This window comes from Gobius niger (assembly GCF_951799975.1).
Source record: "Gobius niger genome assembly, chromosome: 22".
Lineage (NCBI taxonomy): Eukaryota > Metazoa > Chordata > Actinopteri > Gobiiformes > Gobiidae > Gobius > Gobius niger.
Genome location: NC_136873.1, coordinates 7,015,741 through 7,043,003, shown reverse-complemented (window position 1 = coordinate 7,043,003; position 27,263 = coordinate 7,015,741). Strand labels below are relative to the sequence as shown.

The following is a 27,263-nucleotide window of genomic DNA, read 5'->3' as shown; positions in this document are numbered from 1 at the left end:
TTTTGTCATTTTTTGGACCTCCTTCTCCTCTGGTTCTGGACTTGGTGGTTTAAGTGTTGGAAGTTTTGCCTCTCACCCAAAAAGCTTTGTCAGAAGGAGGGGTTTAAAGTACTGTACATAAGTTATAAGTAAGTTAAAGGTGCTAGATCCAAATTAGCCATTTTATACTCATTACTGCCACCTCAGGTCATACGTGTAACTGCATCTTCTATATAAAGCTCGTGCATGACGGCACTTTGGACCCGAAGTAACACCTTTCTGAGTGACAGTGCAGGATTTTAGAGGCTGTGGTGAACAGGTCTGAGCTCATTCTACACATTAGGACATTGTTGGAACATGTAGGGGGAGGAAAATACATAATTTTAACATTTTTAAACTCGATATGGCCATCGCGATATGGCCAAAAATGTATATCACGGTATAAAAATGAAATATATCGATAACAATATATTTGGCGATATAATTTACACCTGGCAAAATACGTAAATATCAAAGCCTTTAGCTGATGGGGAAAATTCATTTACAGCTATTTTATAAGATCAAATAATATTGCTACAATTTGAACCTTCATTTCCATAACAGTAAATGCTCCTGTAAGTTCACCCTCCTCTGTGCAGTTTACACGTGTTTTTACTGTCAGGCAATAACGTGTTTAAGACATGTGTTTGCCAGAAACATGGGTTAAATTATGTGTAACTTTCAAAGGATTCACGCTTGTGATGAGAAGGATGTTATTAGCCTTTAACCGCGTTTGCAACCTGTTTGTCTTCTTGTTGTTCATCCAAGGCGCAAATCCTGAGCCCTTTCCTTGGAAATATGAGCGACAAAAGCAACAAACTTCCTTCATATCATTAGATTCTTTAGGCGCTGCCCTGAAGCTCCACAGTCAGGTTTATGCTGCTGTTTTGAGTGACTCTGAGCACAGCATCTCCGTGTAAGTAAGTAAGTAAGTAATCTTTATTTATATAGCGCTTTTCACAGACAGAGGTCACAAAGTGCTTTACAGGGGACACAACTAAAACAAACAGTAAAAGACAGTAAAAAATATGTATTCAAAGAGGCAGCTCTATTTGCTCTCGAAAGCCTTTTTAAACAGATGAGTCTTAAGTTGCTTTTTAGAAGTCTCCACAGAATCGAGGGAACGCAGTGACAGAGGAAGGAAGTTCATTCCGTGTGGTTCTGACATGAGCTGCACATGCAAATGATCTCATCTACCACGGTATGAAAGGTAAACCGGTGTCCAAAATCTATGTGTTTGATATGGACCAACCCTAATGTATAGTCCTTTTAAGGTGCATTGGTGATGCTGTAATAAACACAGTTGAGCTTAAATGTTTTAAGTTAACAGGGTTACTACAAGCAGACGGGAGGCAATCGCTTTCGACGCAGTGAAGACAGTGGATGTTCACCTCCAACACTTCTCAGTCTGGACCCTGGAGAAACTACAGCCTGTTACACAGACTAAAGCTCTTGCTACAGGCTGCAATTATTCTGTGTCTTGCAATAGCTTTACTACAGCAACAACACATGTAATCCAAGCCCAAGGCAAGCAGTGATTCTATTTCTGGTTGATTTCTTTGTTTTCTGTGCTAATCGGATCGGTTCCCACCTTGACCAGGACATCGGGGCCGGTGCCGCTCTGCAGACTGAAGTGAGCGATCTCCGGACTCAGCCCCGTCTCCATCTGCGCGTACATCTGATGGCACGTCTCCATCAGCTGCAGGGCCAGGTCCATGTGAGTCCCCGAGAGCCCGTGATGGGCCCCCAGAGCCAGGGTCCCGGGCAGGAAGCACACCAGGTGGTCCTGATGAAACGAGAGGGAGATAAGCTGACTTCTGTGATAGTGGTGCCATCTCATCGACTCTTTCAATGTGATTGATTTGGCAGTAAAACATCTCCAACTTGTACTTCCTCCAGGCGCTCGGCATTCTACATTTCATTAACTTTCCAAGTCAAACTGAATTACTGCGTTGATGAAAAACTGTATCAAGTCAGGTTTATAAATGCAGTTTCTCTTGGAGATGATGATGAAGGTGCTGTATATTTATGTAGAATCTGACAGTAGGTAAACATAGCATTGAACCAAGAGGGAAATACTTTCATTTCCTTCTTCTTATCTTGGTTACTTGTTGCTATAGTAACTAAAAGCATAACTCTGAGAGGGCTTTTCCACCAAGGTGCTGGTTTGGTTCCGTACTGACTTGGTTTTCCACCAAAATGAGAGCTAGCATTGTGCCCATTACCATAGCAACACTTTGGGAAGTCGACTGTCAGAAAAACATGGTAGAAACATCTTACTACAGCCATTTCTGGTTTTAAAATACACAAAAACATGCTTGTGCTCCTGTCACAGCAGCCGTTGACATCTTGATTTCTTCTTCTTGTTTTCGCTGTTGCTAAAGAGCAAAAAGCAAAACAAGAGCTAGTTTCTTCCACAGAGACCGTTTTGGCTTCTCCAACTAACTCCAACTAACTACACCACAAAAAGTAAATATCAAGCATTGGCTTAAATGACTTGAATTGAGGAAATGTATCTTGTTTTGAGCGGTTTTCACTCATTTAGACACTTTTCCTGATCGGACCAAGTTTGCTTTGCTTGTTTGAGGACATTTCAGACCAGTTCTAGGGTAAATCTCGCTTGAAATAAGAAAGTAAAATCACCAATGAGATCAGACCAATTTTCTTACCCCATTGGCAAAGAAAATGACCTGAAATAAGGACGAAATGTATCGAAACGAGTCAGAAACATCTCAGAACAAGTGAAATAATCTAGGACAAATGCCCAAGAACTTCTTAACTAGTCAAAACAACTAAAATTTGGATTATTATGCTCAAATTGAGACATCACTGGTGCTCGTTTTAGAACCAAGAGCCAGCACTTTTTTCAGTGGAAAACGAAAGAACTGGTTCTGAAACTGGAACCAGCACCGGCACCAGCTTGGTGGGAAAGGCTTATGTTTAGTCCTCTTCAACTACAGCACAGAAGATGACTCAAGACCCTCAAGAACCTTCATTGAAGATAAAAGCAAGCACCTCTCAATGCTTTTGGCTTTTCTTATTTTGTGCAAAGCCATAGTTTTGCTGTATTGTTTCTCAGTCACTCTGCTCATCTGGGTCACCTATTTCTTACATAAATAAATAACTCCTTCTTAGTATTTTTCTTTCTGTTGACATCAGACTAATGAGACAGAATATTTCACCGAGACACAAAAACGTCTAAAGGAAGAACTTATAACTTACTGCTGACTTCGATGTAAAAGAGTCAAACACTCCTGCGCCTGCATTGCCTTGTTATGCGAGCACACAGTTCGTATTTTTCAGCGAAAACAGAGCAGAGGGAGCTACGTTTATCTGCTGTTTCATGAGGAAGAACAAGGTGGAGCCGCCGATAGAAAGGCAGCAAACTGGAGGCGGAGATTCAGCTTTTAATAATCGGCCAAAAAATGAATTATTGGTTTATTTGACCTTTATTTAATCAGGAGAATCCCACTGAGATGAAGAATCTCTTTTTCAGGGGAGTCCTGGCCCCACCTACAGTCACAGAGTGGTACAGTGAGATTTTTAAAGTGTTGCCGATGGAAAGGATAAGTGCTAAATTGAGAGGAAATGATGATTTATAGATCACCTACCAGGAAATCTTCGAGATGTTATTATTAAAGGATCAGCTACAGTAGCCTAATATTTTGGATGAATAATACTAGGGCTGTGCAATTAATCGAAATTCGATTACGATTTCGATTACAACAGTTAACGATTACAAAATTAGCATAATCGCCAAAAATCGATTATATATATATTTTTTTTCAAATGTTTTTTTTCTAATTTTTATTTTTGGGATTTTTGTCACTTTTTCTGCTGGATTTTTGTCTTTTTTTCTGCTGGATTTTTGTCATTTTTTTGATGGATTTTTGTTACTTTTTTGATGGATTTTGGTCTTTTTTTGCTGGATTTTTGTCATTTTTTAGCTGGATTTTTGTCATTTTTTTGCTGGATTTTTGTCATTTTTTTCTGCTGGATTTTTGTCATTTTTTTGATGGATTTTTGTCACTTTTTTTATGGATTTTAGTCATTTTTCTGCTGGATTTTTGTCACTTTTTTGATGGATTTTTGTCATTTTTTTGCTGGATTTTTGTCATTTTTTTGCTGGATTTTTGTCATTTTTTTGCTGGATTTTTTTGCTGGATTTTTGTCATTTTTTTTGCTGGATTTGAGTCATTTTTTTTGATGGATTTTTGTCATTTTTTTGCTGGATTTTTGTCATTTTTTTCTGCTGGATTTTTGTCACTTTTTTGATGGATTTTAGTCATTTTTTTGCTGGATTTTAGTCATTTTTTTGCTGGATTTTTGTCATTTTTTTGCTGGATTTTTGTCATTTTTTGCTGGATTTTTGTCATTTTTTTGATGGATTTTTTTGATGGATTTTAGTCATTTTTTTTGCTTGATTTTTGTCATTTTTTTGCTGGATTTTTGTGTTTTTTTTGCTGGATTTTTGTCACTTTTTGCTGGATTTTTGTCTTTTTTTTGCTGGATTTTTGTCACTTTTTTGCTGGATTTTTGTCTTTTTTTTGCTGGATTTTTGTCACTTTTTTGCTGGATTTTTGTCGTTTTTTTGCTGGATTTTTGTCACTTTTTTGATGGATTTTTTTAATAATCGTTTGAATAATCGTGAATTCAATTATGACAAAAATAATCGTGATTATTATTTTTTCAATAATCGAGCAGCCCTAAATAATACCATGTTTTACTTTGATGTTGTTGCCCGTGTTGGAAGAATCATTGTATTTTGTTTTGTTTTTTTCCTGGTGTGCCCATCTTATGATTATTTCATGTTTATCTTTTATTTATTTCATGTTTAACGTGTTTTATATAGTCTGTTCAGTGTAATTTGTGTATGTGTTTTTTGTTATTTAAAAAAAAACAGTCTTATTAACAAAAAAAGAAACGGATAAAGGATTTTTAAATCAATTCGGGATCAGACTGGGAGCCGGTGAAGGGAAGGTAAAGCTGGTGAGATATGATTTTGCTTTTTTTGATAAAAGAGGCGCTGTAGTGTCCCCAGCACTTTTGTCACAACACGGCAGTTGCTTCGGGACAAAACCTGGATCAATATTTCAAAACGATGCCATGAAAGGGAGGGCTTTATCGCTAACTAGCCTTCACCACAGCACCAATCTAAAATCGAAAAGACTGTTCAAACGTACCATTTTGGGGTTGAAGCGGTTGTGGTTTAGCTCTCCCACAAACGTGAGGCGGCTGGGTCCGGTCTGCCTCACCAGATGTTTCCTCACCCCATCCACGGCCTGAAGGTAATCCTCCAACAGGCTAGAAAAAAAAAACAATGAAACAGACGATTCAATGGTGTAGTCGTCGGGGCGGTTGATATAAAACTCTCCCTCCCTCAAAAAGCTGCCCCTGGTTTATCTTTGGGTTTGACATAGATTGGTCAAACATGGGTGAATGTAGGAAGAGTTAATGCGGGCCTTTGAGGAGCGTGAATTCATGAGCGTGTAAAAAAAAAAGAAGTAAATCTCTAGCTCATTCCTGTGCGGAGTTATGGATCTCTAACCTCTTAAATCTCACCTGAGCGGGTTTTCTTCAAATTCTCCAAATCTAAAAGCTTCTTCAAAACAGAGGCAAAAAACGAGAAGAAAATGAGAATGTACACGCAACAAAAAAACGCTAAAAAGTGGCCAAAAAAAATGACAAAAACTCAACAAAACAGTGACAAAAGAGCAACAAAAAATGACAAAAATCAAGCAATAAAAGGGACAAAAAAACAGCAAAAAAAGGACAAAAATCCAGCAAAAAAATTACCAAAATCCAGCAAAAAAAGACAAAAATCCAGAAACAAAAAGACAAAAAAAAAAACAGCAAAAAATGACAAAAATCAAGCAAAAAAAAGACAAAAATCCAGAAAAAGAGCAACAAAAATGACGAAAACTCAACAAAAAAGTGACAAAAATCCAGCAAAAAAAGTAATAAAAAGGTGACAAAAACACAAAAGGCACATAAAAAGTGACGACAATAGCAAAGAGGAGAGAATAACCAGTGCTCACTCCAGCCACTAGGGGGAAGCTTGAATTTAAAAAAGGAAAGAATTCCACACGTGTCCAGCAGAGGGCACTGACATAATAATTTTTGTCATTTTTTCGTCATTTTTTGTAATTTTTTTGTCAAATTTTTATCACATTTTTGTCACATTTTTGTCATTTTTTTGTCAATTTTTGTAATTTTCTTGTCAAATTTTTATCACATTTTTGTCACATTTTTGTCATTTTTTTGTCAATTTTTTCGTCACATTTTTGTCAATTTCTTGTGATATTTTCATTATTGTTTTCGTCTCTATTTTCACAGCTTTTCTCCAGAAGCTTTTGGACCGGGGGTAAAGCCAAACTGGAGAAAATGTGCTCGGTTCAGGTGGGAGTTAAGGGGTTAAGATGTGCATATAGTCAGATATAATCCTGCGGGCCTGGCTCATTGTGTTGAATGAGGAAATTTACAGAAAAAACTACCATCTCTGGAGATATGTGCCAATTCAACAAGAAGCCTGAGGGCCACCAAAATGTTCCCATCCCTAGCAATAACTGACCTAATCCCGATTGAATGATCACACTCACTCGTCCTCGGTCTTGCCCCCCTGGATCCACTGTTTGAGCAGGTATTCGTAGTAGCTGTCGGCGCGGGCCCCCAGCGTGAACACCCCTTTGTGGGAGAACTGCCCGCTGTTGGTGTTGATGAACATGGGCACCAGGCCGTCGTGTTTCCCCGGGAGCTGGTGCACGTGTCGCATCACCTCGTTCACCACGTCCTGCAGACACACAGTCAAAGACAAAAGGATGGAGAGAGTGTGTTAATATTAAAGCAGACGTATCATTAAGATGGGGTTCAAAACAAGCTTAAAGGGATGCTGATGCTAAGGTTAAAAGTTATTTTAACCTCTTACCACCCGCCTAAACCGAATGTCTTCTGTCCTCTTTGGCTATAGGCCTGTGTAACACCTCATTTGAAAGCTAAGACCCACAAAACTGATGTTTTTCCTCGCGTTGTTGCTGTGTTGTGTCACCTTTTTTATGTAACGTTTTTGCTGAGTTTTTGTCATTTTTTTGTTGAATTTTTGTCACTTTTTTTTGAATTTTTGTCACTTTTTTGTTAAATTTTTGTCACTTTTTTGTTAAATTTTTGTCACATTTTTGTTGAATTTTTGTCACATTTTTGTTAAATTTTTGTCACATTTTTGTTGAATTTTTGTTGAATTTTTGTTGAATTTTTGTTGAATTTTTGTTGAATTTTAGTTTAATTTTTGTCACTTTTTTGTTGAATTTTTGTCACATTTTTGTTAAATTTTTGTCACTTTTTTGTTAAATTTTTGTCACATTTTTGTTGAATTTTTGTCACATTTTTGTTGAATTTTTGTCACATTTTTGTTGAATTTTTGTCACATTTTTGTTGAGTTTTTGTCATATTTTTGTTGAATTTTTGTCAATTTTATGTTGAATTTTTGTCAATTTTTTGTTGAGTTTTTGTCACTTTTTTCTTGAGTTTTTGTCACTTTTTTGTTTAATTTTTGTCAGATCTTTGTTTAATTTTTGTCAGATCTTTGTTGAGTTTTTGTCACTTTTTTGTTGAATTTTTGTCATTTTTTGTCACATTTTAGTTGAATTTTTGTTGAATTTTTGTCACATTTTTGTTGAATTTTTGTTGAATTTTTGTCACTTTTTTGTTGAATTTTTGTCACATTTTTGTTGAATTTTTGTCACATTTTTGTTGAATTTTTGTTGAATTTTTGTCACTTTTTGTTGAATTTTTTTCACATTTGTGTCGAGTTTTTGTCACATTTTTGTTGAATTTTTCTCACATTTTTGTTGAATTTTTCTCACATTTTTGCGTTTACATCCTTGTTTTCTTCTCATTTTTTGTGGCTGTTTTGGTGCTTCTTTCCTCATGAAGCTTTTTGATTAGGTTAAAGCCAAACTGGAGAAAATGGAATCCGTTCAGGCGGGAGTTAAGAGGTTAAACGCAAAATGGGTAAAATCACTCTATGGACACAGACATGTATATGGTTAGTCTGGCGTTATAAGTAATTTGCCTCAGGTGCTCTGTGGGTCACACTGTTTTTAATGCAGGCTAGCTGATACCATAGAAATGCGCTAACCTAGCATTAGCCTAGCGCCACGAAACTCTTCATCATCTAACTTCCTCAAAATCATTGTCAGTGTTTTCCTAATCCCCTCAGGTTCACACACGGAGACTCTCACTGCGGCCGAACGAACGCTTCACAAAAACAGCCCTTACACCATTTGTCATTCGAATCTTATTAGCAATTTCACGCATTAAAGACCAGCGCGGGGTGTGAATTTTAAGCAGCAGCAGCTCTGCAGAGGTGGAATGATCCCGCCACATGTCACTCGCACAATCTCCCGATGCGTTTTTTTTTTTCTTTTTTTTCGGGGGCCCGTTCAAACTGTCACTCTGATGGATTTAAACGGGAGTGTAGCTCTCGGCTGTCACCTCCATCCATCACGCTAAGTCTAAAGAACACTGGCGCCTTTAAACCAATTGAGCCCAGCAAATCTTTTTTTTCTTTTTTCAGTTTTTCCTGTCACACTTTCGGATGTTAAGTACCTAAAACGCCGCATAACTCGGGCGCTGAGGGAGATGTGTGGGCTGGTTTTTGGAAAATCATCATTAGGTGTGCAAAAGAACACTTTTACAATGAAGATTCAGCTGACAGTGACACAACACTGAGGTATGTAGTGTGTGAAGTATAGAACCTGGTGAAAAAAAAAACAATAATAATGAAACTCATGGATGGTGTCGTGTCTCGGGGCTCTTTGAATCACTGACATTAATCTCAGAGACCTGGGATGATTAGTTTCCAGGTTAAGCCCAGTTAAGGGAAAAACTAGTGAAAAAGGGTGAAGCAGATCATCATTTTCAAGCAATATGGTAAAGAAAAAGGATCTTTCTGCTAGGGCTGTGCAATTAATCGAAATTCGATTACGATTTCGATTACAACAGTAAACGATTACATAATTAGCATAATCGCAAAAAATCTATTTTAATTTTTTTTTTCAAATTTTTTTTTTTTTTGTTCAATTTTTTTTTCTTCCAAAATTTTATTTTTTTTTCAAATTTTTTATTTTTGGATTTTTGTCACTTTTTTGATGGATTTTTGTCACTATTTTAGCTGGATTTTTGGTCTTTTTTTGCTGGATTTTTGTCTTTTTTTTGCTGGATTTTTGGTCTTTTTTTGCTGGATTTTTGTCACTTTTGCTGGATTTTTGTCTTTTTTTGATGGATTTTTGTCACTTTTTTGCTGGATTTTTGTCTTTTTTTTGATGGATTTTTGTCTTTTTTTGATGGATTTTTGTCACTATTTTTGCTGGATTTTTGTCACGTTTTTGCTGGATTTTTGTCTTTTTTTGATGGATTTTTGTCACTTTTTTGATGGATTTTTGTCATTTTTTGATGGATGTTTGTCTTTTTTTGATGGATTTTTGTCTTTTTTCAATGGATTTTTGTCTTTTTTTGATGGATTTTTGTCACTTTTTTGCTGGATTTCTGTCTTTTTTTTAATGGATTTTTGTCTTTTTTTATGGATTTTTGTCATTTTTTGCTGGATTTTTGTCACTTTTTTGATGGATTTTTGTCATTTTTTTGCTGAATTTTTGTCATTTTTTTTGCTGGATTTTTGTCGTTTTTTTGCTGGATTTTTGTCACTTTTTTGCTGGATTTTTGTCTTTTTTTGATGGATTTTTGTCACTTTTTTCCTGGATTTTTGTCTTTTTTTGATGGATTTTTGTCACTTTTTTCCTGGATTTTTGTCACTTTTTTGATGGATTTTTTGTCACTTTTTTGCTGGATTTTTGTCTTTTTTTGATGGATTTTTGTCACTTTTTTCCTGGATTTTTGTCACTTTTTTGCTGGATTTTTGTCTTTTTTTGATGGATTTTTGTCACTTTTTTGCTGGATTTTTGTCTTTTTTTGATGGATTTTTGTCACTTTTTTCCTGGATTTTTGTCTTTTTTTGATGGATTTTTGTCACTTTTTTGATGGATTTTTTGTCACTTTTTTGCTGGATTTTTTTAAAGGCAACAAATAATCGTTTGAATAATCGTGATTTCAATTATGACAAAAATAATCGTGATTATTATTTTTTTCAATAATCGAGCAGCCCTACTCTCTGCTGATGAAAAGCGTGAAATAGTTTAATGCCTTGGTCTAGGTATGAAAACCTTCGATATTTCATGAAAGATTAAGCGTAATCATCGTACTGATAAGAGATTTGTGGATGATTCAGACACACTCGGGTTTGTGCAGATAAAGGCACAATATGGACGGTTTCAACCAGATTAAGAGAACAGATGCTACAAAGCAGTGGACAGGTATTTGAAGCTGCTGGTGCCTCTGGAGTCTCCCGACCATCAAGGTGTCGGACCCTCCAGAGGCTGCAGTTGTGCATAAACCTTCTATCCGGGCCTCCCCATAACTGTTCATTGAAGCTGAAGCAGAAACGGCTGCAGTGGCTCAGAAATACATGAGACTCATTTTCAAACAGTCTTGTTCACTGATGAGGCCGTGTGACCCTGGATGGTCAGATGGATGGAGTAGTGGATAGTTGGTGAATGGCCACAATGTCCCAACAAGGCTGTGACGTCAGAAAGGAGGGGGCGGAGTCATGTTTTGGGCCAGAATCATGGTGAGAGAGCTGGTCGGCCCCATTAGGCCCTTTTAGGCTCCCTGAAGGTGTGAAAATGACCTTTGAAAAATATGTGGAGTTTCTTTCTCCTATGGTACAAAAAGAATGACACCATGTCCCTCTGTAAAGAAAACCTCTGCATCACTGGCTGCTATGGGCATAAAAGGAGAGAAACTCATGATGTGGACCCCCTCCTCCCCTGACTTCAACCCTATTGAGAAGCTTTGGAGCCTCAACATCTATGAGGGTGGGAGGCAGTTTTCCTCCAAACGGCAGCTCTGGGAGGGTATTCTAACATCTTGCAAAGAAATCTAAGCAGAAACTCTACAAAAACTCACAAATTTTATGGATTTAAGAGTTTGTTTGAGAGATGTTTTTGATTGAAATAGCCTGATTTAAGTAAACATGACCTCCTAATGCTACAAATTCAACAAACTACCATTTGAATTCCAACCTTTAAAGTGTATTGAAACTATGAGTTGCGTAATAATTTGGAAATTTCAGCAAATGGGCCTTCGCTCGCTCCAATTTCACCCCGGGGCGCCTAAACTTTCCCACTGTCCATCTTCTTCTCTCACTTCTGATCACTTAGACCATCCATAACATCCACATTAATGACCAAAAAAATCCAATTTGTTCAATTTGCGAATAATTTTCCCCCGCAAAGCCCATCCTGTTTCAAATACATTTCCTGCCGTAATGCAAACTTAATAGCTTTGTTTGTTTCAGTTCATCACTTTGCGCTAATACACAATAGTGAAGATCAACACCGCTTTGATTTGTGGTTCACTCTGGCTGAAAACTCCACTTTATGCGGCAGTTGCGCTGCTTTAGTGCTTCATAATTGCTCCGTTTGATTCTGCTCGCCAGTTCTATCCATCTCATCTCATATAAGAAGGTCTCTCCCAGAAGCAAGGATCGTTTCAGAAGGATGAAGATGCTCCTCGGACTCGCCTACCTCCTTCTCCTCTCAGGTACGTAACAAAACCTAAAGTTCTGCGACTGCGATTCGATTTTTAGAACTGCTAAACTAAAAAGGAGAAAAGAACATTGTGTGTAGAGGTTTTGTAGCTTTCAGAGGACGTTAACAAATTCAATAATCCATGTATTATTAATGTTTGTCCAAGTAATTGCGCTTCAACCGTCGTTTACACTTTTCGTCAACGAACACAAAACAATAATGCTTGGACGCGCTTCACTGCAATCCATATCCAACATGTAATTAGATTGTTTCACGCAGCAAAGCAACAATTTAAACGCGTTTTCAATCACACTAGACGGGAAACTGTATTTAAATGGCTCTGTGTCAGAACTATAAGTCGAGATCTACGCAAATCGGGCAAGAAGAAAGACATTATTGAAAGGAGAACATAAGAAATCCTGTTTGAAGTTTGTAGAAGTAACATGGAGGACACAGCTCCATGTGGAAGAAGGTGCTTTGGTCAGATGAGACAAAAATTAAAAAAACCTGACACTGCTCATGGTCCTGAGTGCACCATCCCCAGTGTCAGATATGGGGGGGAGCATCATGCTGTGGGGCTGCTTTTCCTCATTGGGGACTGGGGAGATTGTAAGAATAGTTGTGAAGATGGATGGAGCCAAATACAGGGACATTTTGGAGGAAAACCTCCTGGAGTCAGAAAGAGAACTGAGGCTGGGGCAGAGATTCACCTTCAGCAGGACAATGACCCTAAACACAAAGATAAATCTACAAAAACAAACATATTAATGTGTTAGAATGGCCCAGTCAAAGTCCTGACCTGAATCGTATTGAAAGTCTGTGGAAAGACCTGAAAACTGCTGTTCACAAACGCTCTCCTTCGAATGTGACAGAGCTGGAGTTGTTTTGTAAAGAGGAATGGGCTAAAATGTCAGTCTCTACATGTGCAAATCTTGTAGAGTCAAACCCCAAAAGACAAAAGGGGGTTCCACAAAGTATTCATTCATGCTGTATGAATACTTATGCACGCAACACTTTTCGGTTTCTATTTTTGGAAAACAGAATCATGTGTAATTTTGCTTTCACTTCACAGTTGTTACTTGTGTGTGAACTTTCAGTGAAAAATTCTAAATCCACAATAGTATTCAAAACGCACTTTACTGGAGCTTTTGTTTATGGACCCCTGCAATGCACTCCTGATATATTTTGAATATCAAGCATTGGCTTAAATGACTTGAATTGAGGAAATGTATCTTGTTTTGAGCGGTTTTCGCTAATTTAGACACTTTTCCTGATCGGACCAAGTTTGCTTTGCTTGTTTGAGGACATTTCAGACCAGTTCTAGGGTAAATCTCGCTTGAAATAAGAAAGTAAAAATGCCAATGAGATAAGACCAATTTTCTTACCCCATTGGCATTTTTTTTTCCATTTTAAAAAAATTGTTTTTTAAATTTTTTTGTCTTTTTTTTGTCTTTTTTTTGTTGCGTTTGTTTTTTCATTTTTTTTGTTATTTTTTTGTCATTTTTTTTGTCATTTTTTGTCATTTTTTTGTCATTTTTTGTCTTTTTTTTTCATTTTTTGTCATATTTGGTCATTTTGTTATTTTTTTTCAATTTTTTTTGTCTTTTTTTTGTCTTTTTTTTGTTGCGTTTGTTTTTTCATTTTTTTTGTTATTTTTTGTCATTTTTTTAGTCTTTTTTTGTCATTTTTTTGTCTCTTTTGTTGTCATTTTTTTTGTCATTTTTTTGTCATTTTTTGTTATTTTTTTGGTCATTTTTCTACCAATGAGATAAGAGCAATTTTCTTACCCCATTGACAAAGAAAATGACCTGAAATAAGGACGAAATGTATCGAAACGAGTCAGAAACATCTCAGAACAAGTGAAATAATCCAGGACAAATGCCCAAGAACTTCTTAACTAGTCAAAACAGCTAAAATTTGGATTATTATGCTCAAATTGAGATGTTTATACTGATCTAGTTAAATACTTTTTGCAGTGTGGCCCTCAAGATGATTTTGAGAAACATTATCACACAAATAAGAGAGCACTTTTAACATTATTAGAGTTAAATGGGAGGGAAAAAAAGGTAGAAATACTGTCAATACACCCAATGAGGTCATATATTATGTACAACACTGGCGTTTGAAGGAAGTGCACTCTCGTTTTAAGGAAGAAATGACATAAATCTACTTGAATTAAGAGATTACATCTAATGTTTGAGTAGATTTGGTCTGGTCTTAGACTTAGATAAAACCTCTAGTAGTCGTTATTCTCTTAATTCAGATCATTTTGTGTAATTTCAAGGGAAAAACAATCATTTGTCTGATTTCAGGTGGGTTTTATTCTTGTTCCATTGGCATTTGTATCTTGTAAATGCTTATAATGAGAGATGGATGATACTGTAAACATCGTCAACTGCCAATTTAGGGGACAACGCCCAAACCTAATGGGAGTGTCATTTTCCTAGATGATTTTATCCTGCATTTTTTCCAAGGACCCAAAAAGCTTTTCTGTAGGACTTGATTAATTTAAACAACAAAAATATAGATAATCATTATGAAAATGCACTGACTCTCGTGCCCGCCTGCACTTTCTACTGTTAGTAAAGAGTAACAATTGTGACTTTTCAGGCTCAGTTCTTTGCTATGAGAACTGTACCTATCTTTCGCTCATCGACCACCTGGGTCTGACAAACCCTAAGAAGAAGGACATGTTCACGCTGAGTCGCCCGGTGGAGGACTGGAGAACCCCTCTGGAGGTCATAGTGGCGCTCAAACCGGAAACCATCATGGACGTGGTGAGGCGAGGGGAGTGATGGATCGTATTTGGTCTCTGAGGGCGCACTCGGAGACCAAATATGTTCCATCTACTAATGCCCTAGTCTGTTCTTTACATGGCGTCTGCAAATCCTTACCCGAGATTTGTCTGTTACAGAAAGAGGCGGACCAGACGTTGATCTCGTTTGTTTCCATCGTAACCGTGAGTGTTTTCCAATCCTGGTCTCGACATGTTATAAACCGCAAAGACAGACATATTCAGTGTCAGTGAGAGTCATACGTTAGAAGTTGTCTGTTTTGTTGTCAGAGATGGCACAATCACTACATTGAGTGGGAAGAGGACTGTCCGATCGAGAGAATCACGGTCCCCATGGAGCTGCTGTGGCGTCCAGACCTCGGCATCTATGAGGAGTAAGTCTGAGGGAGAACGTTTTTTTATTGAAGATTGTGCAGACATAATATATATATAAAAACAATAATGTTACTTTTTCTTTTTTTTTGCTTATAAACCCCCCCCCCCACTGAGGGGGGGTTATATCTCCCACCCCTCCCTCCCACTCCCACCCCATATATATATATATATATATATATATATATATATATATATATATATATTGCTCTGGTGCTCAAGGCCTGCTCCTGTGCAGCCATGAGGAGCCTCTGTGCTGTCCTTTAGTCCGGCTCTGTCCAGCCATTGGTAGGATTTCTGTATATCCGCCACTTCCGTTATGTTTCGGTGGTACATGCCGTGTAGGGGCTTGTCCTCCCATGTCGGGACCTCCAGCACCTCATCTTCTGTTCCCCATTGTCTTGTTGGAGCCTTGTCCTTGATGTACTCATGGATCTTGGATGTTTCATCCTGGATAGTGGCTCTCACACTCACTAGTCCTCGGCCTCCTTCCTTACGGCGAGCGTACAGTCTCAGAGTGCTGGATTTGGGGTGGAACCCTCCGTGCATGGTTAGGAGCTTTCGCGTCTTAACATCTAGCCAGCCGCTAGCTCAAGTGGTAGCGGCTGGCTACCACTGGCTATATATTTTATATAGCCATATATTAATATTATATTTTTAATATTGTATTTTCTCCAGTGTTAGATGAAGTAAAAGATCAACAAACCACATTTTAACAGATGGAGGCATCTGTCTTTCCATTTAAGCTGTATAAGCCTTCGGGCTTAGTAAACGCAATCACATCTGATTAAATTTAGAAAATTGTGATTCAATCCCAGGTGAAAATGAAGTATACTTCAATATATTATTAGTATACTTGTTTTTCTCCAATACAATAACATTGAGTACACGGCTTTGTCTATGTTTACTGTATGAAGAGCAGATTACAGCACATTACCAATCGCACCACACTATTTCTCTAAAGACAAAACAAAGGACTGTTTTCTCACAGGGTGGAGAAGGACAAGAGTTCCCAAGGCACGTTCCTGGTGATTAAAAGCGGCGGTTCTGTCCACATGAAGACAGACCAGGTGATTGTCAGCATGTGCAAGATGGACGTGCACAAGTTCCCCTTTGACTCTCAGCGCTGCCACCTCTCCATCAGGTCCTTCATACACACAAGTAAAGACCATCTTCATCCTCACTATGATTCAACACATTGTCTAGGCTGCTTACAATACTTTTGGATCCCTCAGCATGTGGAATTTTGTTTTTGATAACTACAGAATTACACTATCCTTACAAACAAATATCTTGGATTCCAGATGACGAGATCCGGCTGGTGGCGGAAGGCAATGGCAGAAAAATGACAGAGAAGTATAAGGACGAGAATCGAATTGAGTACGAGTGGCTTTTCCAAGAGATCGAGGTCACAAACATTACTCGAGACTTACTGAAGGACGATAGGCAGGATAGGCTCGTCTACACGGTGAGGAACTAATGCTTCTATAAAAAAAAAGGAGAGACTGACTGCATGAGAGAGCACTTAGCTATCGAAAAGACTGAATTTTTTATTGATTATAACCAGAAAAATCCGACTATTTGTGAATTAACCGACGAGTCTTACTGGTTTTCCAAACACAGGGCAGAGCTGTTTTTATACAGAAAAACTGCCACAACCGTCACCAGTCCAAAAGCTTCTGGAAAAAAGCTGTGAAAATAGCAACAAAACTGAGACGAAAACAATGATGGAAATGTGACAAAAAAGTGAGAAAACATTGATGAAAAAGTGGCAAAAATGTCACAAAAATGTCACAAAAAATTGACGACAAAAATGACAAAAAAAATTGACAAAAAATTGCAAAAAATATGACCAAAAAATGACCAAAATTTGATAAAAAATGGACGACAAAAAAGAAAAAAAAAAGAAAAAAAAAAGAAAAAAATGTGATACAAATTTGACAAATATTTGACAAAAATGACCAAAAAATTGCAAAAAAATGACAAAAAAAATGACAAAAATGTGATAAAAAATGGACGACAAAAATGAAAAAAAAAGAAAAAAAAAAGAAAAAAATGTGATAAAAATTCGACCATTTTTATTTGAAAATTTGACAAAAAATGACCAAAATTTGATGAAAAATTGACTAAAAAATGAAATAAATGTGACAAAAAATTGACAAAAATGTGACAAAAATGTGACAAAAATGTGATTAAAAAATCGACCAAAAAATTGCAAAAATGTGACAAAAAAGGACCAAAATTTTATAAAAAATTGACGAAAAAATGAAAAATAAAATGTGACAAAAAAATGACAAAAATGTGACAAAAATGACCCAATAAATGACAAAAATGTGACAAAATGTGATAAAAAAAATCTACAAAAATATAAATATATAAATATGTGATAAAAAATTGACAAAAAAGTTGCAAAAATGAGTTGAATACCCAACAAAAAAATGATGGAAAAAAAATCTGATGACGTGAGGAAAAAGATCCTCTCGGTTCAGGCGGGAGCTAAGAGGTTAATTCATCGTTCTTCTTCTTGTTATTGTTTTTTCAGATAACGATAAAGCGTCGCTCGGTCCTTTACGTGGTGAACTTCATCCTCCCGGTGCTGTTCTTCCTGGGTCTGGACTACGCCACGTTCCTCATGGCAGACGGAGGGGGCGACAAACTGGCGTTTAAAATCACCATTCTTCTGGCGGTCACTGTGTTGCAGCTGCTGCTGAACGACATCCTGCCCTCTTCCTCGGACAGCATCCCTTTGATTGGTAAGTTTCAACGTGACTCTGGCCCAATGCACAGTAAAGCTAGCGAGGTTCTGTTTTGGAAAAAAAAATCCTTCCTTTCTGCTTCCTCCAGCTGTTTTCTGCATTGGAGTCTTCTGTCTGATGAAGTTCAGTCTTTTGCATACGATTTTGGTGATGTATCTACTTGAAAGAGACTCAAAAGGCCTGAGTTCCTGCACAGCAAAGACGGCACAAGAGGATGGTAAAATAATTACTCTAAGCACAAAAGCTCTATTGGGTCTAGGAATTATGGAGGAGGAAATACTTAACCTCTTAACTCCCGCCTGAACCGAGAGGATCTTTTTCCTCACGTCATCAGATTTTTTTTCTATAATTTTTGTAATTTTTTGCCAATTTTTGTCAAATTTTTATCACATTTTGTCACATTTTTGTAACTTTTCTGTCATTTTTTTGTCTTTTTTTTAATCACATTTATGTCATTTTTTGCCATTTTTTAGTATTTTTTTGTCAATTTTTTGTATTTTTTTGTCAAATTTTTATCACATTTTGTCACATTTTTGTAAATTTTTTGCCATTTTTTTGTATTTTTTTTGTCATTTTTTTGTATTTTTTTGTCAAATTTTTATCACATTTTGTCACATTTTTGTAAATTTTCTGTCATTTTTTTGTGTTTTTTTATCACATTTTTGTCATTTTTTGCCATTTTTTTGGGCAATTTTTTGTATTTTTTGGTCACATTTTTATCACAATTTGTCACATTTTTGTAATTTTTTTGTAATTTTTTTGTAAATTTTTTGTCCATTTTTTGTATTTTTTTTGTCAAATTTTTATCAAATTTTGTCAAATTTTTGTCCTTTTTTTGTCAATTTTTTGTCATTTTTTTGTAAATTTTTCATCGATTTCTTGTGACATTTTTGCCACTTTTTCATACATTTTTCGTCACTTTTTTGTCAATGTTTTCTCACTTTTTTGCCACACTTCCATCATTGTTTTCGTCTGAGTTTTGTTGCTATTTCCACACCTTTTTCCAGAAGTTTTTGGACTGGGGTAAAGCCAAACTGGAGAAAATGCTTTCGGCTCAGGCGGGAGTTAAGAGGTTTTAACTTGGCCACTTGGTTAAAAACAAATGCATCGCTGACACTGCAGACACTACAGTGGATTGACACCATTTATCTGAGTCGTTATTTTGCAATGTTTTGCGATAAAACTCGATAAGGATTGTGAAATAACGCAATTATATTTGGACAGAGAGACCACACAAAGACTGTACGCCCAGGTCTCAGAGGTCTGTTAAGAGACATGAAAACTAAGATGTTAATAAAGAAAACTAGCTAAAAAAATCTCCATTTCGACCACTGTGTGAAAACTCAATCCTTTCACCTGCCGTGTCTCACCTTAATTACATAAATCAGCATAATCAACACATTTCTCCTCTTTTCTAAAAGATTGTTTCTCCCCGTCTGTTTAGACTGGAAGAGCACGTCCTGGTTTAAATGTTGTCAGAAGAAATCGTCTGATGACCTCCTATCTCATCACATGAAGGACAAGGAGGTGGAGGACAAGGTATGTGCTTAAAATTTACAGGAAACAAACATGAGACTCATTTCAGACGATGAGCTAATAGAAAATTTTCCGTTTAAAGCAATAAAGTTTCAAATTAATGTTGAATTGGCAGCAGTGCACTGTGAACACTAGCGGATCTAAAACGCAGCCCTGTGGAACACCTCTCTGTTCCCAAAGTTCGCACAAGACTGGAATCATTTACAGTAAACTTTAAGTCGCTGCATTTGTGTCGATTGCATCTTTGAAAAACTACATTTCTACCAAATTCCAGGATCAGTGCACATGTTTTAATTGTTTTTATTGTAACCTCCTTTTGTTTGTTAAAGCAGTACTAAGTAACGTGTTTACCTTAATAAATCCTTTTCATAGTCCCTGTGCTGTGTGGTAATACAAGTGTTTTATGGGAGGATTGTTCAACTCATTTTTGTAACTTTTTTGTCTTTTTTTTTTTTATCACATTTTTGCCATTTTTTTAGTCATTTTTTGCCATTTTTTTGGTCAATTTTTTATCACATTTTGTCACATTTTGTCATTTTTTGTCTATTTTTTGTCATTTTTTAGTCATTTTTTTGTCATTTTTTTGTCAATTTTTGGTCAATTTTTTTGTCACATTTTTATCACATTTTGTCACATTTTTGTAACTTTTTTGTCATTTTTTGTCATTTTTTTAAATCAAATTTTTGTCATTTTTTGTATTTTTTTGGTCAATTTTTTGTATTTTTTTTGTCAAATTTTTATAACATTTTGTCACATTTTTGTAATTTTTTTGTCACATTTGGTCAATTTTTTGTAATTTTTTTGTATTTTTTTTTTTTTTGTCAAATTTTTTATCACATTTTATCACATTTTTGTAACTTTTTTGTCATTTTTTGTCATTTTTTTAATCAAATTTTTGTCATTTTTTGTATTTTTTAGGTCAATTTTTTGTATTTTTTTGTCACATTTTTAGCACATTTTGTCAATTTTTTTTTAACTTTTTTGACGTTTTTTTGTCATTTTTTTATCAAATTTTTGTTATTTTTAGCCATTTTTTGTACATTTTTTGTCACATTTTGTACATTTTTTGTATTTTTTTGTCAAATTTTTATCAAATTTTGTCAAATTTTTATCAAATTTTGTCAATTTTTAGTCATTTTTAGTCATTTTTTGTCATTTTTTTTATCAAATTTTTGTCATTTTTTGTATTTTTTTTGTCAAATTTTTGTCTTTTTTTGTCATTTTTTTGTATTTTTTTGGTCAAATTTTTAGAACATTTTGTCAATTTTTTGTCATTTGTCTTTCATCTCCCCCTGGTGTCTCTGGCCTGAAAACCATGTTTGCCACCGAACCGGAGCCACCAATACACACTAATGTAATCACGAAGAAGAAGCTAACATGCTAACGGGCAAAGCTAACTGCGGGCTAACGTCACTTTACAACAGTATTTACAGCTAAGTTTGAGTGAAAAAAAATATTTCCATTGTATAATTGGATGCACAGTCACCCTCTCTCCCTTCGCCTTTCCTGTCGGCGTAGTATTTACTCTCCAAGACAATTAATAAGTTAAAAAATCGTAACTTGCTACTACACCTGCAGTTGCGCTTATGGCCTCTAGGGGGAAGAGTTACTGCTTTAACTGTGTTTTTATGCCTTGACTGTACCGTATAGGTCGTTTGAAACAGAGCGTCACTAACAATACTTCCTCTACTCTCCAGGAGAACGCGGGGCCTGGACTGGGGGGCTCAGACGTGGACAGACTTCTGCACGAGCTGAGGAAGATGTGTGAAGTTCTGTCTGATGCCGTCGGGGACAGTAAAGAGGACGGGTATTGGGGAAGCCGGATCTGCGTCATCAATAGAGTGTTCTTGGTCGTCCACGGCGCCTGCACGGCTTTGTTTCTGGCGGTCATCTTTTTCCACTGGTTCAGCTGAACATCACGTGCTCCGACCCTCGCTCAGGAGCCTCTACACCCATTTTTCCGTGCAGACTAGTTTGATTGCAGCCTCGCCAAGTCATATTTACAGATTCATTCAAATTTTTTCCCTCTTTTTTGCCATTTTCTGGTGTAATATGAACTTATTTATCACATACAAATAAAGTCAGGTGTAAATCCGGCCCATATGGATATTTTCTCACAGCAGATTGTTCCGAAGAAGTGAAAAAACGGCAGTTGTAGCAAGCGCTAGCTAGCCGTTAGCATTAGCCGGATGCTAACATGTAGCATCAAGTTAGCATTCTCCGTTATTCATCTTTCAAAAACTAAATTTCTACAAAATTCCAGGATCAGTGCACATGTTTTAATTGTTTTTATTGTAACCTCCTTTTGTTTGTTAAAGCAGTACTATGTAACGTGTTTACCTTAATAAATCCTTTTCGTAGTCCCTGTGCGGGTAATACAAGTGTTTTATGGGATGATTGTTCAACTCATTTTTGTAACTTTTTTGTCTTTTTTTTTTTTATCACATCTTTGTCATTTTTTGCCATTTTTTTGTCAATTTTTTTTATTTTTTTGGTCAAATTTTTATTACATTTTGTCACATTTTTTTTAATTTTTTTGTCACATTTGGTAAATTTTTTGTAATTTTTTTGTAATTTTTTTCTATTTTTTTTGTCATTTTTTTCATCAAATTTTTGTCATTTTTTGGTATTTTTTTTGTCAATTTTTTGTAACTTTTTTGTCATTTTTTAGTCATTTTTTTAATCTCATTTTTTTAATCACATTTTTGTTATTTTTTGCCATTTTTCGTATTTTTTTTGTATTTGTTTTGTCTAATTTTTGTAATTTTTTTGTCACATTTTGTCAATTTTTTGTCATTTTTTTGTCCATTTTTTGTCCATTTTTTGTATTTTTTTGGTCAAATTTTTAACACATTTTGTCAATTTTTTGTAATTTTTTTGTCACATTTTGTCACATTTTTGTAACTTTTTTGTCATTTTTTTTAACACATTTTTTGTCATTTTTTGCCATTTTTTTGTCCATAGTTATTCATGTATTTATGGGCTGTTGAACCACTTTGCTCCTCCCCATGTCTTTGTATCATTATTTAGTAGAAACTATATTCATAATTCAGCATTTGTTTAAGTAGTTTTTGAATAATTAGAGAAAATTTACATGTTTTCCCCCTTAACTGTTTTCAAAAATGACCATATATGGGCGATTCCAGAGATGCCGTCTGTATCTATGGGAGAAATGCACGAAAATTTACAAATGTTTCTTCCTCTTCAGTGTTTGATCGTGATCGGATTCACAAACCTGTGATGTTATTTTTATGTCTGAAAGTCCTTTCTATTGGACAACATCACGCTCATGTTTCCGCACATTGTCGCCACTTTTTGACGTTTTTCGGAGAAAATAATTGGACATTAGTTCATATGAGCCGACAGAGGAGACGATGTAATGACTGCACTGCAAAAAGTATTTAACTAGATCAGTATAAACATCTTAATTTGAGCATAATAATCCAAATTTGAGTTGTTTTGACGAGTTAAGAAGTTGTTGGGCATTTGTCCGAGATTATTTCACTTGTTCTGAGATGTTTCAGACTCGTTTCGATACATTTCGTCCTTATTTCAGGTAGGGCTGTGCAATTAATCGAAATTCGATTACGATTTTGATTACAACAATAAACGATAACAAAATTAGCATAATCGCCAAAAATCGATTATAATTTTTTTTTTTTTTCATTTTTATTTATTATTTTTTTCAATTATTATTTTCTTTTTTTCACAATTTTTTTTCTAATTTTTCATTTTAGGATTTTTGTCTTTTTTTGCTGGATTTTTGTCTTTTTTTGCTGGATTTTTGTCTTTTTTTGATGGATTTTCGTCACTTTTTTGCTGGATTTTTGTCTTTTTTTGATTGATTCTTGTCATTTTTTTGATGTTTTTTTGTCATTTTTTAGATGGATTTTTGTCTTTTTTTTAATGTTTTTTTGTAACTTTTTTGATGGATTTTTGTCATTTTTTGATGGATTTTTGTCATTTTTTTTGCAGGATTTTTGTCACTTTTTTGATGGATTTTTTTAAAGGTAACAAATAATCGTTGGAATAATCGTGATTTCAATTATGACAAAAATAATCGTGATTATTATTTTTTCAATAATCGAGCAGCCCTAATTTCAGGTCATTTTCTTTGCCAATGGGGAAAGAAAATTGCTCTCATCTCATTGGCAATTTTACTTTCTTATTTCAAAGCGAGATTGACCCTAGAACTGGTCTGAAATGTCCTCAAACAAGCAAAGTAAACTCGATCCGATCAGGAAAAGTGTCTAAATGAGTGAAAACCGCTCAAAACAAGAAACATTTCCTCAATTCAAGTCATTTAAGCCAATGCTTGATATTTACTTTTCGCAGCGTGTCACTCAAAAAAGTGTTAATTCGGGTCTGAAGCGCCGTCATGCACGAGCTTAATATAGAAGCTGCAGCTACGCATAAGACCAGAGGTGGCAGTAGTGAGTAGAAAATGGCTAACTTGCATCTAGCCCCTTTAAGAGACTTGCTTGAGCAGCTTATCATCGACAGCTTCCCCTGTTTCCTTCGTTCATGTAAAATCCATGTTCAATTAAAATATCAATATTCAAAGATTCTTTATTTGTCGATTTATTTGTCAATGAATGGAAATGAAATGATATTAAACTGTCACTTAAATGTGGCTGGTCTTATTACTGAGATTAAGCAAACTTAAAGGCCCGATACCTGATTCTTTTTTTAATTAAATGAAAGAGGAAGCCACCTAAATTCAGGATCATTGTCACAGAAATGCTAGAAAACTAACCTGGGAGTTCATGAAGTCGATGCAAATGCTTTGTAAATGAGATGGAGAATAGGAGGACAAATAAAATATGTTCCACGACTAGAAAAATCCAGTATAGTGGCTTTAACCCCTTAATTCCCACCTGAACCGAGCACATTTTCTCCAGCTTTACCCCAAGTCCAAAAGCTTCTGGAAAAAAGGTGCGAAAATAGCGACAGAACTGAGATGAAAAGAAGGATGAAAATGTGAAAAAAGTGAGAAAAAATTGACGAAAAAGGGACAAAAAATGTAAAAAAAAAATGACAAAAATGAACAAAAAATTGACAAAAAAAGTGAGAAAAATTTGACGAAAAATTAACAAAAAATTGACGAAAAAGTGATAAAAAATTTACAAAAAATGTACAAAAAAATGACAAAAATTTGACAAAAAAATGAGAAAAAATGGACGAAAAAGTGACAAAAAAGTGATAAAAAATGTACAAAAAATATACAAAAAAAATGACAAAAATTTGACAAAAAAGTGAGAAAAATGTGACGAAAAATTGACAAAAAATGTACAAAAAATGACAAAAATTGACAAAAAATGAACAAAAAAGTGATACAAAATTTACAAAAAATGACAAAAAATTGACAAAAAAATTAGAAAAAATGGGCAAAAAATTGACAAAAAATGGACAAAAAAGTGACAAAAAATGCACAACAAATGCACAAAAAATGACAAAAATGGACAAAAATTTGACAAAAAAGTGAGAAAAATTTGATGAAAAATGGACGAAAAAGTGAAAAAAATATACAAAAAAATGACTAAAATTGACAAAAATTTGACAAAAAAGTGATGATGTGAGGAAAAAGATCAATTTAGTTTTGTAGGTCTTTCAAATGAGGTGTTAGACTGGCCTACAGGATTTGGGTAAAGCTGACCTGGAGAAATGGAACATGTCTGGGTAAATGAGAGCTAATGGCTGAGAGGTAGTGGTTAGAGGGTCCGTTGGCCGATGAGAAGCTGCCCTTCTGTTGGTCGATCCCGAGGGCCCCAAAAATGGAGGGAGTCCATTTTAAACTGGTAGATTTGGTCCAAACTATCAGTGAACCGGGCACTAACTGGCACTGGCCTTGGTTTGGCCACAAAGAGCCGTTTCCTTGCCTCGAGCAGCCAAAAGTTGGCACAGCTGTTACAGACGCTTGTCAAGGCAAGTCCTGCCATGATTCATCAGTCTCATGAGCTTTGGATTGGTGCGCAGTTTGCTGGATGTCTAGTCCTCCAATGGTTTATAGAGTATTTCACTAATTACTAAAATTGATCGGTCATTCAATATTTTTTTCAGAAAGGTGATTTTTCCATTTTTTTTAATTTGCACCCACATAACACATATATTCAGGTAGTATGTACAGAATGTAGTTTCTTATTGGTCAAAGAACTGTCCTCAAATGTTGCACAAACTTTACCTGGAGCATGTTAGGCTCTCTGGGCAGGATGCCACAGAGCAGGGCTCTAGACTGCGACCAAAATGCTCGCATATGCGACTATTTTAAGAGAATGTGCGGGTAAAAAAAAAAAGTGGTAGCACCTGTGCGAGCAAAAAAAAAGAAAGAAAGTCTAATAGGCTATATGAGGAGTGCTGCAAATAACGTTATAAAGCATCTCCAGAGCACTTCTCTGGGAACACACACACACACGCACACACCCAAGCTTCTACTATTATTGACAAAGTCAGCTGGTAGTTTAGGCTAAACGTTTTGTCCAGGTAAGTGCCCGCTATCTCTGTTTGTCCGAGGAACAAAATACAGACAGCAACAGAAGCCACGTGTCCCGACATGAATTAACCTTCTATTACTTTCTGCCAATACGCACTTTCCCACAGCTTATTCCCCAAAGAAGTATCTATTTTCACTTCAATGTTCGCCTTTTGGGGTGGTAGCGCTGCACCCGAGCGGCGAGCTCACGAGCGCAGGTCAGAGAGAAGCACGAGCTCCAGAGGAGACAGGAGCAGAAAGAGTTCAGCGGTTTATGTTCCTACCTGAGCTCGCTCTGATCTCCTCGCGGTCAGAAAAAGCTTGTTTTAGAGCGCAAACATAAAGCTAACGGAAAGCTAACGTAAAGCTAACGCAAAGCTAACTGAGAGCTAACGTAAAGCTAACGGAGAGCTAACGTAAAGCTAACGTAAAGCTAACGGAGAGCTAACGTAAAGCTAACGCAAAGCTAACTGAGAGCTAACGTAAAGCTAACAGAGAGCTAACGTAAAGCTAACAGAGAGCTAACGTAAAGCTAACAGAGAGCTAACGTAAAGCTAACAGAGAGCTAACAGCTGCTGTTATGGCCCGCCCTCCCTCAGCCCACAGCAGATTGAGCTCTTGTATTTTATTTAGGCTTTAGGCTAAAACAGGTACTTTTTGCCTGTGATTAATACGGTCTTAATTGGCAGTAATACATAATTTTCTAAGTGAATATCCTGCAAGTGACAGTGATATTGCAGATTTGGAAAGAAAGAGACAAACAATTGTCAAGGAAGATGAATAATAATGGATTGAAAACACAATGAAATGATTTTAAAAAGTTTTAACATTGTTTTAATCATTATTAAGATCCATTATTAGTGATTTCGAACATGTTTATAACGGTCCTTGTTTTAATTTATTAAAATGGTGAATTTTGATATTGTGTCTCGAGTCTGTGCGACCAAATGAAAAAGTTGGTAGCACCAGCGCTACTAAAATAAAAGTTAGTCTGGAGCCAGGGGCGGACTGGGACTGAAAACCAGCCCTGGATTCTGACCAGCCTGGCCCAAATTAGCGTAAATGTGACACTTCCACAAATACACATGTGAACCTCTGACCCCCCGCCTTAACCAAGAGCATTTTCTCCAGTTCGGCTTTACCCAAATCTAAAAGCTTCTTGACTGGAGAGCAACACTGTGACGCCTCATTTGAAAGCTAAGACCTACAAAAGTGATGGTAACTTTTTGTCACGTTGGCCAAGCATAGCAAAATAGCAACAAAACTGAGACGAAAACAATGATGGAAATGTGACAAAAAAGTGACGAAATATACAAAAAATGACAAAAATGTGATAAAAATTTGACAAAAATTGACACAAAAAATGACATAAATAATGATGACAAAATTTAAAAAAATTAAAAAATGTCACAAGAAATTGACGGAAAAATTGACGAAAAAATGACACAAAATTACAAAAATGTGATAAAAATTTGACAAAAAAATTGACAAAAAAGTTAAAAAGTTACAAAAATGAGTTGAATATCCAACAGAAAAATTATGGAAAAATAATCTGATGACGTGAGGAAAAAGATCCTCTCGGTTCAGGCGGGAGTTAAGAGGTTAAGCTTTTAGATTTGGGTTAAGGGTAAGGTAAAGTGAGAGGCCCAGACCGGTGGCCCTAGAGCCAGTGGCCC

General features: G+C 36.0%; 1 protein-coding gene across 1 annotated transcript in view; it reads right to left on the bottom strand.

Moving 5' to 3' along the window:
• man1b1a (mannosidase, alpha, class 1B, member 1a) overlaps window positions 1-27,263 on the bottom strand; it is a 52,582-nt gene that overhangs the window by 5,324 nt on the left and 19,995 nt on the right. Inside the window, exons 10-12 of the mRNA XM_079581262.1 lie at window positions 6,618-6,808; window positions 5,202-5,322; window positions 1,610-1,804 (exon numbers count right to left, since the gene is read on the bottom strand). Coding sequence (XP_079437388.1) covers window positions 1,610-1,804; window positions 5,202-5,322; window positions 6,618-6,808 — 507 coding nt within the window. The remainder of the gene's footprint in view (window positions 1-1,609; window positions 1,805-5,201; window positions 5,323-6,617; window positions 6,809-27,263) is intronic.